Genomic DNA, 17,732 nt, shown 5'->3' on the forward strand with positions numbered 1-17,732 from the left:
AACAAACAAATCGTATAGGGGAGCTCAAAGAACAGAAGGAGTAAAGCAGGAACATAGCAGACATGAAGGAAAGGGAAGTAGCTGCTAATCCACCTGCAATCTTGAGAAAGTTGTGTGGCGCTCTGTAAGGTATGTGGGACATCCAGACTTTGTTCTTAGTATAAGCAAATAGTATAAGTAATAAGTAACTTGTATTTTTAAAAAGTCACAGTGGTTACTATGTAGATAGTAGATCCAATTACCAAATGAGGGATGTCTCCCTTCTGTCCGTTACTAATAATACCAGTAAAGTGATGCTTAATCATTTTTACTAAATCATTATATCTTATTAAGAGATTTTTTTATTACATAGGTTCATGGGTCAGGATTTACCATCCTAGAAAACTTCTTTTTGATGTATTTGATAGACCTTTTTCTTTTTGATAGACCTATTAAATGACCCACTATAACTTTCGTCTTAAATTTATTTCTTATTAAGATTTTGTCCAGTGCAATTTAAGGTCAGTGTTAAAATTTGTGATTCCATGAGGCAACATAACTGATTGGTCTTTGGAGCCAGACAGTCTCAGGTGTGAATTTTGGCTGGTCCATCCACTGTGGTATAACCTTGGGCCCAACGTGTGGCCTCTAAATCTTAGTTTCTCCTTATGTAAAATGGGGATAATAACAGTATCTCTCTCACGTGACTGTGGGGAGAAGAATTAAATGAGATAATGCCTGGGAAGCATTTAAGCCACTGCCTATACCTAATACATTTTAAATAATGGCACCTATTACTCTTATCATTGTTCCTATATTCTATTAGTATTAATTAACCAGCAAAGAGAGCTATCCTAAAAAAGTCATGAAATTTTTTTAATTTGAAGAATTAGGATTACTATACCAAATGCACATACTTGGAGTTATTTATATTATAGAGACCTACCCCACAAACTAAACTGAAAGTAGAAAACATGAGAATTAATTCATCTGTGTACATATCAAGTGCTTTATTAACAAACAGGCTTAAATGAGATTACAAAATTTCTGTTGAGATGTCTACTTTCTACATTGCCACCAGATTCAAGCTTTACTTTAAAAATTCAATAGCAGTTGGCAAATTCCTAGACCACAAGACCCTTGATGAAATCAGCAACCTAGAGGCATTCTGGCATTCCTAAGGGCTGCCAAAGAATTTGCTGGAGAAAGACCCCAAGGTAATTTCTGGGATCTGCCAATGACCTCTGCAGTCAGCCATCTTAATGAAAGACACTAAGGTTTCTGGCAATGTACTATGGGACTCTGATATTATGGGTAACAGCACCACTAAGTGTTTATCTAATTATAACTATAGATATGCCGAGAGGGTCTCGATGTCCCAAAATGTCCCCTTTCCAAACTGGCTGATACCTGAAACATCACAATCACACTGTGTATGCGGAAACAATAAAACTGTGCTTTAAAAGTATTTGTTTAATTGAAATGTTTAATAAAGATTGAATTGGTGGTGTTTTACTATGTTTAACATATATTTAAAACAAACATGTTTTAAACAAATATTTATTTTAAATAAACATTCCCAGTTTTGAGAAAGCCCAATTGAGAAAACCCAAGATAAAAAAGAATCACAAAAGAACCAAGGACTTGATAGGAAAAGAAAGGGCTTTCTAAAGCAACATTTCAGACTTCTCTAAACACTATTACCTACAAATTAAGGTATACATGGTCATGATAGAAAAAAGAATGTTGTAACAAGAACGACTAGGACAAAGGGGAAACACATAGGGGTTTTATGAGATTATTCATTATTGATAAAATTAAAGATAAAAGACCTAGGTTTCTAAACACATAAGTAGCAAAGAAAAAAGTGAGTCACTAATGTGAAAACATTCCACAGACAAATAAATGATAACTTTGGGAGGAGCAAATAATGTCATTTTTCCCCTCTGAACTATTAAGTAAGGTGACTGTTCAAACAAAACCAAATCAACTACCATTGCTATAAAGTTGCACTTTCTGTCTTTAAATTTGTTAATAGTAATATTTTTATCTGGATTTAGAACAGGGGACGGTAGCAATATAATTAAGCTATAGAAATTATAAACTTTTGAGAAACAATGTTTGTGGTCCAAGATTCTATAACAGAAATGCATTTTTCTCTTTCTTTCAGCTAGAAGATGGCCTTGTGGTATTTTTGGAACAAAGAAGTCTATGTTGTACTCACTACTTACATTGTTAGAGTGCAGAAGATTAAACCACTGGAGTCTTCCCTAGTATGTATAGTTGATCATTCTCTTCATCTCTTTAATAACTGTCCTAAATCCAACTTAATTGGATTCAATAAATTTGGTATTTTTAGGACATCTGCTACATGAATGGAATTATACTAAGTTACAATGAGGAAATTTATAAAAATCATTCAAAGACATAACACAATGCCTAACCTACAACAAAAATTACTAGACATGTGAAGAAGCAAAAAAAATGTGGCTTCAAAAGAAAACAGCACTCAGTAGAAACAGAAATGACCTAGATGCTGGAATTAGCAGAGAAGGAATTTAAAACATCTATTGTAGATATGTCTGAGGACTTAAAAGAAATCATGAACATAATTGGTGCACAGATGGGGAATTTCAGCAGGAAATAAAATCAATTTTAAAAGATTTGATAAACAACAAGGTCCTACTGTATAGCACAGGGAACTATATTCATTATCTTGTAATAACCTATAATGGAAAATAATATGAAAAAGAATATATATATATATGAATTACTTCACTGTACACTAGAAACTAATACAACATTGTAAATCAACTATACTTCAACTAAAAAAAAGATTTATTGAAAATTCTAGAACTAAGAGTACAATACATGAAATAACATATTCCCTGGATGAGTTTAACAGTAGATTGGAGACCACAGAAAAAAAAGGGCTAGTAAACTTGGATACCAATTAATAGAAAATAGACTGGAAACAAACTAAACAAAGAGCCACGCTGATCTGTGGGATGATATTAAGCAATCAAACACAGATGTGACTTAAGTTCCAGAAGAAAATGTAACAAGAACGGGGCAGGTAAAATTTTGAAGAAATAATTGTTAAAAATTTTCCAAATATGGTGAGAATATACAAGAATCTCAGCAAGCTCCAAGCAGAACTAATATAAAGAAAATCACATCTAGTAACACCCTTAACCTATCACACTGTATAGTATACTGAAAATCAAAGATAAGGAGAAAGAAATCTTGAAAGCATGAGAGAAAAATGACTCAGTGTATCCAGAGGAACAAAGATAAAAATGATGGAGGACATTTCATCAGAAACATTAAAGATCAGAAGAGAATGGGATGATATCTTCAAAGTGGTAAAAGAAATATGAACTGTCAAGTAAAAATTCTGTATCCAGCAAAATTATCCTTCAAAAATGAGGGCAAAATACAGATATTTTTAGCTAACCAAAAGCTGAGGGAAGTTGTTGCTACCAGACCTTCAATGCCAAAAGGGAAAAAAAAAAGCTAAAAGACATTCTTCAGGCTGAAGAGATATGATAACAGAAGGAAACTCAATGAAATGAAGAGTGCCAGAAACAGTAAATGTGTAGGTAAATATCAATACATACTACCTTATTTCTTATTTAATTTTTTAGAAGACAGCTGTTTAAAGCAAAACTAAAACAAAATAACATCTTACAGTGTTTATAACGCATATAATAGTAAAATATATGATTACATGAAGGAAAGTGGTAGGTAGAAGTACAGTATTCTTGTTTCAGATGGAGTGGGACTTCGCACAGCAAATTAACTCAAGATACACTGTGCACTTAAGTTAAAGATGCCTATTGTAATCCTTAAAGTAACAACTAACGAAACATATCTTAAAAAGGGAGATTAGAACTTTCCTGGAGGATGAGGGTCACATCTCAGTTTACAGAAGTCCCACAACCTAGAACAGGGCCTAGCAGGTGCTGAGTTCTGAATAAATCTAAATTAAGCAACAAATGGACACACATGAATAAAACTAACAGGATAAGAAATGATAAGCATCATTAAAGAGGCAACAATAAAGTATCACTAGGTGAGAAAGACTATTATATGGAAAGTAGATAAAATAATTTTAATTTTGCATTTATGGAAAATACAGGTATTACGGGTTCTCTGTTGTTACACACACACACAGATGCACCGGAAATGCACACACTATTGTTTTTGTTCCCCTGGCTATAACTTATAACTTTGCGGGGAGATTTCTTCTAGCCCTGGAGGAGGTAAATCTACTCACCACTCAGTCAAGACTCATTCTTCAGGGATTTGCACCAAGGTCCCTTGAACTCCCAGACCAGGCAAGGTCTCCTGTCCTGCGCTGTAATTATGCCCTGTGCTTATGTTTCTCTTCTTCCTTCCACCCTCCCTCCCTCTCTCCCTTCTTTTTTATGGCTGCATTGGGTCTTAGTTGAGGCGTGTGGAATTCTCTCTAGTTGTGGCACGTGGGTTTTCTCTTCTTTAGTTGTGGCACGCAGGCTCCAGAGCACGTGAGCTCTGAAGTTTGCAGCACGCAGGCTCTCTAGTTGAGGTGCGTTAGCTTAGTAGTTGCGGCGCACGGGCTTAGTTGCCCCACAGCATGTCGGATCTTAGTTCCCCAATCAGGGATCGAACCTGTGTCCCCTGCATTGGGAGGTGGATCCTTTAACACTGGACCCCCAGGGAAGTCCCTGCTTATGTTTCATGTCACTCATCATGATCAAAATTTTAAAATTATTTCTGTCATCATGTCTTTAAAATCTGTCACTCACATTAGAGCATGAGCTCCATGAGAACAAAGACAGCATCTGTCTAGCTCTTGGCCATATCCAAAACCCAGTACCTGACCCACAGGACATCACTGATAACTATTTGTTGAATGAATCTTGGCACATGAGAGATGAATGAGATCTTAGAAATCATCTAGATATTACAATCTGTCTTTTTATGGATGAGCAATCAGTTCCTTGAGCAAGTAAATGGTCCAGTTGGGACCAGAACTACCAGAACCTCCGTTTTCAGACCTCTAGACAAAAGCTCTCTCTGTAAAAGTTATAACGTTCTAGCCAAATGTATTAAAATGACAGTGTGTGTGCGTGTAACAACGAAGAAATTACTTTGACTTTTAAATGCTCACACTTAAAGATTCCTCAGAAACTATTTACATATCAGTCTTGTGAATAAATGACATATGGCAAGTCCTCACTAAGAAACATCTAATGTAAGATCTTAAAATGCAGAAGACTGTGAACCCTGGCCAAGCTGATAAAAAGAAAAAGGAGGAGAAAAGAAAAAAAAAGGATCCCCTGATAAATTACATCAGAAAAGAGGGGCTTATTTTAATACAAAAAGTGTGAAATATTCCTTCTCTTTTCATTTCTTTCTCCTACAGATGTGAACCCTACCTTTCTTGTTTAGTGCACAAAAGTCAATGAGCTATCTCTATAAAAAAATCTATTTCCAGTTCTGGGGTCTGGGTCTTCCGTGTTCCACCTCCTCCCTCAGCAAGGAGTTCAACACCTCACTCAGTCCAAGAGAGCAAGGATGGATTGCGGCTTAACAGAAATAAATGAGAAACGCTGTAAGGGCAGTCATCTCCTCCACCCAGCAAGTACTTCTACTAAACCTGACCTTTGCTCTCCTTCACAACATACAGTCTTTCCCCAGGGCACAGCCTCACTAGCCAGCAAGGGGACGCTGTCAGGAAAAGGACAGCTCTACTCTGCTGTTTGCTAGATGCCCTTCCTAAGCCTTCTGAGAAAGGCTTCCTTCTCCCAGTGGCTATCTCCTCCCTGGGTTCTCCTTCAACACAGCCTCCCAATGCAACAGGCAGTGGCAACGAGGTGGAGGAAGATGCTCTAGCAAGTATCACAAGCTGTCCCACCCCGAGATTTCCCATCAGTGGTCTCTACATCACTTCCAATCCAAACCCCTCACCCCAACTCTGAAATCAGGACAGTGTGTGTGCAAGATAGGTGACAGCAGCTCGGCAGTGACCAGGAGGGGATGTTCAGGACACTGCATCCCCCCAGTTCCCTTCCACTCACACTTTGTTATCCCTCTGAATGTCATCAGGCCTTTTCCGCCTACTACTTACAAAGCAACAAAGAAAAATTATTATAGAAAACTTTGTAATCAAAAAGGTTTCCGTAGGATACACAATGCAAAACCACAATTCTTGTTTTTTCCCACTGTGCACTAGCTCTGTGCAATTGGCACTTATTTAAGACAGCTTTCAAAGAAAATATGTTTGCAGTTCAAAGATAAGCAGGTTTTTAGTAAACTGTCAAAAGGACTTTTTTCTTCTTCGCTGCCAGTAGAAAAACCCCAAAAGAAAGAATACGTAAGAGGAGAAGGCTTCTCTCTGAATTATACTACATGCACAGACCTAGTTTTCTGGAAATTCATCAATAGCTAGGATAATCAGGGCTAGGGGCTGCCCCCACCACCCCACCCTTGCCCCATCCACATAACGAGAATGAAATGCTAAAATGATCATATGTGATAATTAAGACAGTTTTTAAACTCTTTTCTTATAATTATCAATCTCATATGTGCTCTACATTAAAAACCTATGTTAATTCAAAGCATGCAGTTAAAAAAAGGGAAGATGCCATTTTAACAAGGCCTGTGTTTGCATCAATTCTAACCGAAAAGTGCCCTAATGGAAATATCAGGGAACAAAGAACAAAACCAAGAGGCCAGTCTGGAACCCACAGGACACCATACAGGGGGACAAGCCCAAGGGCTAAACCGACACCAGTGTCCACAAGAAAGTCTTCCAGCCAATGAACCCACGCAGCTCTGGTTTGTGTGCAGGACACTGCACTGTGGGTTGTTCACATATGCTACCCTTCAAAGGCTATATTTTGCCTCTTGCCCCAACATAGTTTTTGTTAAGAACTAACAACCTAGTGCCATATTTTAGGACCTACAGAAGGGACTACCAATGTCAAGGCTATAAGCTCAAAAAGAAAAGGCTAAACCTCTGGAGAAACTGTAAGAGGAAATTTAAATGATAAATAAAATCCTGACAATAAGGAGGCATGACTTTCTTTTGGTAATTTTTGATGATTCTACCAACGAAAAACAAATTCTTCACTTTTAAAGCACATGATGATGCAAAGACACGAAGACTCCAATCTAAAGTGAAAGAAGAGGCAGATCCAGCATTTCCTATTTATTTTGGAAATGGGATGGTGGAGTGGGTGCTAAGACTATGTAACTTGAAGCTGTACAGTTTAGGAAATGTCACAAAAACATTTTTTTTTTCTGTAGGAAAACAGACTCCCAGCTCCCTCTGCTCTTCCCAAGCTAATAGCACGGAAACCTCCTCAACATTACTTCATGGTAAGCAGACGGTACTCTGAAATTTTTTTGATAAAAACAATCCACTGGCAGGTGTTGTAGAGAGGTCAATGGAACCCAGGTTAACAATTGATCAGTTCTAATGGACCGTCATAGCAATAAACTCAGAGCCTGTACACAGACCTGCTACCCCAGGGAGAGCAACCGGGCTGACACCCAAGCTGTTAACAGACTTGCGCATAAGAGCATCAATGTTTCACAGCTTCAAAACCTTCATCTAAGCAGACATACATTATTTGATGCATATCCATTTTCTCCAAATCATCTCTTTTCCAGGTTTCCACAAAAGTGCACATGGTTTACTCTGACCCAGAGAACATTCTGTCATGGTCCAGAGAGTGAATGACACTCTGTAATATTGACAGATTATTTCAACATCTACTCTGTGCTCAGACCACAGCTGTAGCCTCTGATATTCGTCTTGTACTTATACAGAACAGATGACAATGGGGGAGGAAAAACTGGGCCCATCTTCTTTGTTTCCAAGAGAACAAAAACTATAAGACTCCAGAGACCCATTCTCTCAGTCTCTATTTTTTTTGAGAGGGATACTCATGCTGCATTCGTGTTTCCACCACCACATTTGACAAGGGAATCAGTGTGCTGCACCAGAATTTTATTGTAAAGGATCAATCATAGGAAGGAAGTCAGAGCACTCTTAGAAAATAACAATTGATTCAGATGGACCAAAAAAAAAAAGCGCTCTAAAGTTAGTTAAGCTAAACCACAGAACACTTTTTCTCTCCTGAAGGATAAATAATCCTGCAAGTCAATTAATCATTCCCTCCCTCACCCAGTTACTTTTTGTAGACAACTGATCTCAAAATAAAATTGACTATATGAGCCATAAACACCAGATTTTCCAAAAGAGTCCTTTGGAAATCTTTGGTGTATTTTTCCTGGTCATCACATCTGAAGGCACTTTGTGTCATTACTGATGATATTACCTTTGATTACCTGTTTAAGATGGTTTATCCATAATAAAGCTGCTATAATTCCCTTTGTAATTAATAAGCAATTTGTGGGCAGATACTTTGAGACTGTCAATGTCCTGTTCTTCATCAAACTTTCACCTGCTAGTTTTAGCATCTACTGAAGATTCTTGCCTGAATCAATTATTACCATTATTTTATAACTCCATCATTTCTTCAACATTTAGTAGTTGGCATTCTACTGTTAAGAGTGTTTCCTTCTCTTTTATTTATGTATTTATCTATTTATTTATTATCAGATTGGACTCACAGATTCTTATCAAATTTAAGTTGATTTGAGTTGAATTTCTGTCATTTACAACCAGAATATTCCTGAAAAGGCTTCTGGAACTCCCAAGGAGACATAGTTTCCCTTGGCAATGCATTCAAGAGATCCTTACAATCTTCAGACCTAAAAGGTGCTTCCTGATGCTTTCATCAAATCCCTTCTGGCCCACTCTAAGAAGTCCAAACCCTCTGAAGGGGAGGTACACTTAAGACAAATGTGACCAACAAATGGACCCTGGTGTGGCTATAGGAAGGCAAGGTGCCTCTTGCTATTTTCAGCTGACTCCTCTGCTCTTTCTCTGTAGCTCTGCTCTAAGAGCAGGGCTGGCTGCCCCACTCCTCTCCAGGTGTTACCAACAGTCCCCAGGGCTTCTCCGCCTCCCCCTGGAGCCTCTCATGCTTGGCTACATTCTTGGTTCTATTTGCTTCACACGTTGGGTGTTATGACTGAAAATGACCCCCAATGGTGGGCTTGATATTTTCTGTTTCCCCTCCGGACCCATTTTTCACCCTTTTCCACCCAAAGCCTCAGAAAGTCTGAACCAAATCAACTACACCAACAGTTGGGTTCAGCCAATGGTGAGTACCAGCAAGAGATCAGAAGGCTAGAGACAGTTATCAGTGTATCTTTTCCCCCAGATTCTACACTTATTAGCTCACCATCTCTCTATCAATTACCCTTTCCATACAGCTACTCTCCCTGGGTTCTAGAAACCACCCCCTCCCCTTGCTCCTTCAAGGCCAGGAGTGTGGCTTGCCCGGGGGTACAACACCATTGCTTGTTGGTTTCTCTTACCATACATCTGTAAATATTTTCTTTATTAAACTTTCCTCCATTACCCCATTTGAGTGTGCATTCTTTTACAAGAGGTACAACCATGGGACAGAGACACAGCCAAAGGCTATCTTTGGTATCACCATCTTTTTCTGTGCTTGAAGATTTATCTTTTCCATATAAATGAAAACACAGCAAAATAAACACTACTTCCTAATTGTGACCACATGGCACTAAAAGAGATATGTTCTAGCAAGGCACAGACAAGGAATTAAGATTCACCCGTTTTGCTAGCAGTGAGGAAAAGTCACAAACCCAAAAAAACAATACAGATGAAATTTCCTTCTGGAGGGACCCAAAGGAACCTCCAAGTATTATTCAATTCACTTCTTGCCTCTAACTATGTTTTATATATACATGACAGCATCAAAGTCCTTCTCAACCAGACACAGGTGTGCCATGATTAGATATGAGATCCACAACAAAAGTTTATTAAGCAGATGTTCAAATCCCAGGTCTGTGAATGATTTAATTTTTAAATATAATTAACAGTCAATTCAAGGTTAGATCCATACATAACAACATTGCTTTCAGTCACTTAAAATGCAGCCATGGAAGAGGGATTTGGATATATTCTGCCATCTATCTTATCAATTTACCATTAAAAGCTCTGGTGATTATTGTCAGTTGACTGATTAACTCCCCCAGAATTAGAGAGGAAACCTGGTTACATGCATGTAAGTGTGTGTTATCACCTACTGTAACTTGCATAGTGGAAAATGGTTGAGGATCACTGTCCTATTTTGTCAAAAAACAGGCGCATTTATTTCAACCCTGTACCATTCTCTCAAGAGCCTTCTCTCCAAACCTCTGAACCCTGGTGTTCCCAGTATACCTAGTGTTTCTCCTTTGGCAGCAAACACACAAAACAATTGAACTCAAACTATAATCAATTACCTGCAAGTCTGCATCAAATTCATGTTTCAGGTGTGCTTCCTCTGCAGCCTCCACCAGACGCTGGCAAGATAGAAAGCAACACAAAGGATCAGAACTGTAGCCTCGACCCCATTTCAACAACATGAAATGACCGAAGTTTCTCCATTGCCCAAAAATGACAGATCATATCATGGCATGTGAACTGTGACCTGCTGCCTTTGCTTCCACGAAACTGAAAATAACATCAGTGTCAAAATCTAGTTTTTGCTTTCATCATCCAATCATGTTCTGCATCCACTTTAGTAAAAATTCAAAGACACTGGCCCTTGAGGCCAGATATGGATTCCAAAACCTACCTAGAAAAGTGCATTCCTTAAGCATAGAAGGCCCGTAGTCAAGATTTATTGAATTGAATCGAGTCTAACTCTAAGTGGGCTTTCTTCCCCAATGATTTACAAGTAGTATTTAATTCCCGCAATTTAAGGTCAATTCCTTCTGCACCCAGCTCTGGTACATAATTATCAAATGACAGTTATTTGAATTTAATGGTACCTCAATGCCACTTTGACAATCTGCATCCCAATAAGAAAATCACTAAAATGAAATCAATATGCAACACCTGTAAGTACACAACTCTTGTTATTCTTCTTAGCTAAGTAAATTCAACCAATTCATATTATTATGAAAATAATTTCATAAAATTCCATTTAACATCAATGAGTCAACTATCAAATCATTTATTCTTTAATTTGAACTTTCCAACAATAAGTTATTTCCCACCATGAAAATGTATGCTACAGGATATTGCAGAAAACTTGTTTAGTGAAATAATATTTTACTGAAATTTTATTGAACTAAAAGCAAAACCTTAGATTCAAGTAAAGAATTCAACCATTTCTATTTTTTCCACAGTTATTCTTGTAGCCTATGCTGTCTTTAGCTTGCTTTTTCTTGACATATTATAGAACTGAGTTTAACAGACCCTGTTTCAAAAATGATGACGTTAGTATTAATTTCTAAATGATCACAAATCAACAAATGTTCCATGAATAATTATAATATTAAACTGGACACGGAAATAAAGAGAGTGAAATTTATTTGGGTAAGTTAGGCAGCAGTACGAGCACTAAAGCCCTCTCTTTCCGCCAGCGTTGCCCATAGACTGGAATCTGGGAGAGGTGGCCAATCTGGTTTCCCACATTCTCTTCAGATAGTCAGGAAGCAGCTTCGCCTTCTCTGGTCAATCAAAGAACAGACCCCAGGAGAACAGTACAGGGCCAGAGCCACAAGATCCAGTTCTAATTCTATTGAAGATGCAACTCCCTACCATTGCAAAATTTGGGCAGGCCCTTCCCCTCTCTGATTCTCAGTTTCCTCATCCCAAACACATGAAAAGGCGATCCAAGATCAGTGGTTCTCAAAGTGCAGTCCCCCACCAACAGCATCTGTTTCACCTGAGAGCCTGTTAGAAACTCACATTTTCAAGCCCCATCCCAGTCCTACAGAATCAGAAGCTCTGGGGCTGAGCCAAGCAACCTGTTTTAACAAGCTCTCTGGGTGATTCAGAAGCTGCTGAAGTTTGAGAGCCACTGACTACAAATAGCACTCACTCCAGACCCCCTTGATTTATGAGTACCACCAACCTTCCAAGGTTTCCTAAATCTCATTTATCTCTTTAAAATCTGTATGTGTGTGTGTATATATATATGTATTTCCACTATAAGACATAAAATACTTCATAGAAGAGAGGCATAAAACAAAGGACAGGAAACAGAGAAAAAGCAAAAGGAGAGACACTATCTGTGTAGACTGGACACACTGGCCCCAAACTTTCAATGGGTTGTGGTCTTCTTGGAACGATCCTAGTCAATGAAGCTTGTTACTGTCCTGTGATTACTTGACACAATTTGCATATGTATCAATGTGGACCCTGAAAAATAAATGACTGACAGTGATTTAAGAAATCTGTGTGAGAGCTTATTTTCTTAATCATTTTAACAGATTTAGAATGTATATGCATGTATCATGCATATACATTCTAAATTACATTTACATATTGAGCTTTACGGAGTGTGTGCAACCAATATTATGCATCTCTGAACACTTATGTATCACAAAAACCCATTCATTCTGACTGTAATTACTTAAACTCATAGAAGTTGTTTTCTCATGGTGTCTAAGCACTCTGAGAACCCAGAGAAGAAATGTCGATGAAATGGACAAATGACTGAAAGATAAGAACAAAATAAAATTTCTAAATTATCAAGACAGATAATATTGAAAAAAGTGAAAAACTGGAAATGCAAAAAAAAGAAAAAGAAAGCTGTATAGGACCAACAAATAAGAGAACAAGACAGAAATAATAAGCAAGTTGAAGTTATCATGAAAGAACATAGCATGAAATTCATTTCATATATAACATTTTATTTACATTTATATGTATGTATATGTATATCACACATACATGCCAATAACAAATTTATGTGTAATATAACATGAAATGTATTTCAACTACAAATATTGCAATACAAGCCACGGGGCACAAGAAGATAACACATTGGGAACAATTCTGTAATATTGTACAAACCACTGACATCATCCAGAACACTGTTCTTTGTGTGGAGCTGTGAGCCCATGAGAATTTTAATCCTGCAGGCCAGTTTTTATGTTCATTTTCTAGTTAAATTTGCTACATGCCTTTTTTTAACTTAATTTATCTCACATATTTGTTTCCATAAAGATATTTTCCCATCATGCTCACTACAGAGGTTTAGGAGATATGATTCATAAAAAGATAGCCAACTGGCAGCCACATATAATACTGCCTCATGTGAAGCACAGAAGTACTTTGGAACAGGACTCTTTGAAAGGACATACCCTTCTTGCCGTGGGGTTATCCCAATCTGCTCTCTTGATGCCAGCAGGAGACAGGCCTACATTTTATGGGAAAATTCAGGGGGAACCCCCTACATACACACCAAGAACAGGCTCAGCTGCTATGCACAATTATGACAAACAAAACATCAAGAACTAGGTACCTTTTGGAAAGAACAAAGCATAGTCGATCTTCTTGAAACACTCTTATAAAGATAAATGAATTAAAAGAAATGTTATTTAATAAGGAAATCATGTGCCATAAATTTACCTAAAACAGAGTAGTCCTGGGGACAGAGTTCCTATTGTTAATAAAATAAAAATAAATTGAATCATCATTAACAAAATCAAAACCACTCAACTTCCAGCTCTGATGCTTACCAGTAGAAAATAACAGCCCAGAATGTCTCTTTCTGAGCAAATATCCTTATCATCTAAGTCAAATTAAGTATGTTTTTAAAATAAGACTTGATCATTATTTGCAGGCGTGAAAAATCAATTTAAATGTGCTAATATTTTAGTTATTATATAAGGAACTGCCACTGAGCCTGAGGAGACCTGTTACTCTATTATACCCATTAGAGAGGCAGTGTTCTTTTAATAATAGTAAGTTAATTTTCTCTTGTATGAATTCCCCTTTTGGATCTGCAGATTGGATTACAGAACTGTGTATGTGGCTTTTAATTAAGACTGAACACTGGAAGTAAAAACGGCTTTGAAGACTAATATTCAAAACTGAGCTTTGGGGTCAGGGAAAGCAGCAGTTTTGTCCACAGATATTCCTTCCCCCTTAATGACCAAACATTTCCTCACTCAGTAAAAATGATAACAATATAGCGGAATATACATCCTGGCCTTGGAACAAAGCACCTACAAGCTAAAAAGTTGTAATTCATCAATTGATACACATTACATTGACTTTTAAGATTTCTAAATAACTCTTCCTTTTTAGTGGAATAAATACAAACAAAAGCTATCTTTATTTATAAGAAATGCTAGAAGCCATGGACCATGGATAGTATTTTATAGCTGTGGGTAATAGTGGGAATATTAAAACATTTCATTTAAAATCACATCTTAGGGCTTCCCTGGTGGCACAGTGGTTGAGAGACCGCCTGCCGATGCAGGGGACATGGGTTCGTGCCCCAGTCCAGGAAGGTCCCACATGCCGCGGAGCGGCTAGGCCCATAAGCCATGGCCGCTGAGCCTGCGCGTCTGGAGCCTGTGCTCCGCAACGGGAGAGGCCACAACAGTGAGAGGCCCGCGTACCGCAAAAAAAAAAAAAAAAAAAAAAAATCACATCTTATTTCTTGTTACAATGACCCCACGTACATCCATGCAACAATACAGAAGGCACAGTCTCCCATCTCCTCCCCTGAAACACTTAAATCTCTGTCATGTTCCAGAAGGGGGAAAATAGGACACCAAGTCAAAGTAAAAATTGGACCAGAATAAGAAAATGATTTTTTGTTCTACATGTATTTCATTTTTTGGTTCCTGATCATTTTGGCTTAACAGGAGAAAAGAGAGAAAGAAATGTGCGATGAAAAGTAGGAAGCGCAATGGAAAGTATGGTTCCACAACCAGAGTAACTTATTACTGGACTCCTACTGATTCTATCAGATGAACAAATTGTGTACAAGTGAAAAAAATTTTAATAAAAATCCCTAAAATTGGAGCAGGGGCAACTATAGCCAAAAATCCTTAAAACAGAAATATAGGGGCTTCCATGGTAGCACAGTGGTTAAGAATCCACCTGCCAATGCAAGGGACACGGGTTCGAGCCCTGGCCCAGGAAGATCCCACATGCCGCGGAACAACTAAGCCCGTGTGCCACAACTACTGAGCCTGAGCTCTAGAGCCCACAAGCCACAACTACTGAGCCCACGTGCCACAACTACTGAAGCCTGCATGCCTAAAGCCCATGCTCTGCAACAAGAGAAGCCACGACAATGAGAAGCCCACACACTGCAACGAAGAGAAGCCCCGGCTCACTGCAACTAGAGAAAGCCCACGCACAGCAACGGAGACCCAACACAGCCAAAAATAAAAAATAAAATAAAATAAATAAAAAATTAAAAAAATATATATATAAACCATATGAAAAGCAAAGAAAAAAGTTATTTTTATTTCTCATGTTAAAGCTAAAAAGCTTTTGCTTGTAAATTCTGTGATCATGGGATGCTGGAATTTAACAAAGATTTCAAAGCACTTAATATGTTCAGTGATTTTCATTTTATGTTTTGCAGGAACACATTTAATACTCATACCAGGCTTTTATTGCCATTTTTTACTCAAAAGAGTACTCTTTCTCAAATAATGCTTAAATTCAACTGAAGGGATTCTAAGGAAAATGTGTAATCATTAACATGGATTTGGGCTGCATCAATGATTAAATTACAGCTAGTTATCAAATTGTCATTAATACCAGAATGAGAGATCACGTGAGTCTTCCTTCAAATCCATAAGAGCTAGAAAAGCAACCAAATGGAGCGATCAAGTAGAAGTAATAATTACTGTCACAAACACACCCAGTGTGGCATGGTTCATCTTTTCCTTACACAAGGGTTAGTCGCTTTTGTTGTAACTACTAGAGTTTGATGGAGTAATAGTTATACCTTTTGCCAATCAGTGTGTATATTGGATGAATACTATCCTAGCACCATGTTACAGGGCAGGACCTGAACCTGACATGCTGACCATCTGAAGAGGTAAGGACAGAGGAAACCCAGGTCCTCTCTACAGTCACAGATTTCAAAACTCAACTGATCCTAGAAATAAAAATGAAAAATCTCTTTTCTCATTAAATGCCATCACTGCATCAAAAGATGTGTCCAGAAATATGGACAAAATGAGATTTGTCCCAAGACGAATTTCAAACACTCCTTTCTTGTGTGAACAGTCAGAAACCAACAATTTAAGAATCATTACACTGGGGGAAAAATGTAAGATATTTAAATTTACATTTTCATTCCATCTGGCGTTTTAATCCCTTCCCTTCTGTAATCCGGATAGAGTTTTTATCACTCCGTAACAGTGTAGATTAATCTTTGATGCTTTTGTAGCTAGAGTAAGTGAAGGACTTGTACCACCAATGAGCCACCACACATCATGAGGTGGTCTACAGAAGGATGGAGGACATGCACAGGAAAATAGCTATTTCAATATAAAGGGCTAAGTGATAAATTATGGTAAAAATAGGCCACGAAGCTTCCCAGAAAAAGGCACATTTAAGCTGAGCGCTAAAGGAAAACAGGACATTGCTAAAACAGTGTTCCAGCCCAAGAAAACATTGTAAACAAAGTTTTGGAGGCAAGAAAACTTCCAGGACTTTGTTCTAGAAACAGCTGTATCTCAGAGACCTACACAGAGACCACATCAATGGCTGGATGACCATCAGGCAATAAACCAGGGCAAAGGAATAACCTGGAGAGATAGACATCAACTAGACAAGAAGAAATCCAAGACATCTTTCCCTACACTCTGAAACGCTGAAACTGCAGTTACAGTAATATCTGAGAGCTTAATAATATTCAGTAATCCTTACTGATACAAATGTTTTCGCTTTTCAATTCCAACAGGAAAGGCACATATAAATCACCAACTATCAAGATGATCATTTCTTTAGAGAAAAACAACTTTTAAGGAGCCTTCATTATTTCTTTGATCCTGTAGAAGAAATAAGCTTTGTTGCACACGAATGAACATTTTGTATAAAATGACCTTCTGCTTGAAAGCTGCAAAGATTGCTTCTGCTTTAAAAACAGCAACAGTTCAAAGTGGATTATAAAAGCTAATCTATAAAGTTTCCAGAGAAAACAGGTAACGGAACAATAAAGCAAACACATCTTGTGTATGTGGGGAGAGTTCTCTTCCCTTCCTCTACCTCCCTCTTCCTGTCTCTTTCAGATTGCATACGACTACACCAGCCTTTTACAGACAAAATAAGCCTAGAGTTTACATCAGAAGACTTGATCACAATCAATAAAAAATTATCTTTGTTTCTACAGGCGATACCTGTTATAAATTTGAGGCTGATTAAATTAATAGCTATTATCAACATGAGTGGCCAATTTCCAAACTAAAGTCATCTCATTCTACATCTAAGGCTACATTTGCCAAAAGGTAACATTTGCAAAGCTATTGAAGATGGAAAGAGCCAAACTTTGCTCAAAAAGCTACCCAAGGGCCAAGGCAGCTGGGAAGGAGACAGGAAGAAAAGACAACCTTATTTTTCAGCCCAAGTAAATTTATCCAAATGATGCAGCATTTTAAAACATGGTCTTCTGCTTATGTAAGTCCTCTTGGGAGTGGTTTAGAGTTGAATTACCAAAATCAAGGCTATTTAACCATAAACCCTATAAAGTTCCCTCCGAACACTTCAGTTCCAAGATAACGGAACACTTTTCTTTGTGGGCAATGGTACTCCCATTAACTTCCTGAGAGGACAAGTCCGAGATGAAAAGAACTATGACATTATGTCAGTTTGAGGATGAACATTTGTTTTACACAATGGAAGTCAC

At 37.8% G+C, this 17,732-nt stretch overlaps 1 protein-coding gene across 1 annotated transcript in view; it reads right to left on the minus strand.

Moving 5' to 3' along the window:
* Positions 1–17,732, minus strand: part of CACNA2D3 (calcium voltage-gated channel auxiliary subunit alpha2delta 3) — a 795,852-nt gene that overhangs the window by 557,736 nt on the left and 220,384 nt on the right. The window contains exon 4 of the mRNA XM_032649095.1: positions 10,357–10,416. Within this exon, the coding sequence (XP_032504986.1) occupies positions 10,357–10,416 (60 nt within the window). The remainder of the gene's footprint in view (positions 1–10,356; positions 10,417–17,732) is intronic.

Source organism: Phocoena sinus, chromosome 11 (genome assembly GCF_008692025.1).
Source record: "Phocoena sinus isolate mPhoSin1 chromosome 11, mPhoSin1.pri, whole genome shotgun sequence".
In the NCBI taxonomy this organism is placed as follows: domain Eukaryota; kingdom Metazoa; phylum Chordata; class Mammalia; order Artiodactyla; family Phocoenidae; genus Phocoena; species Phocoena sinus.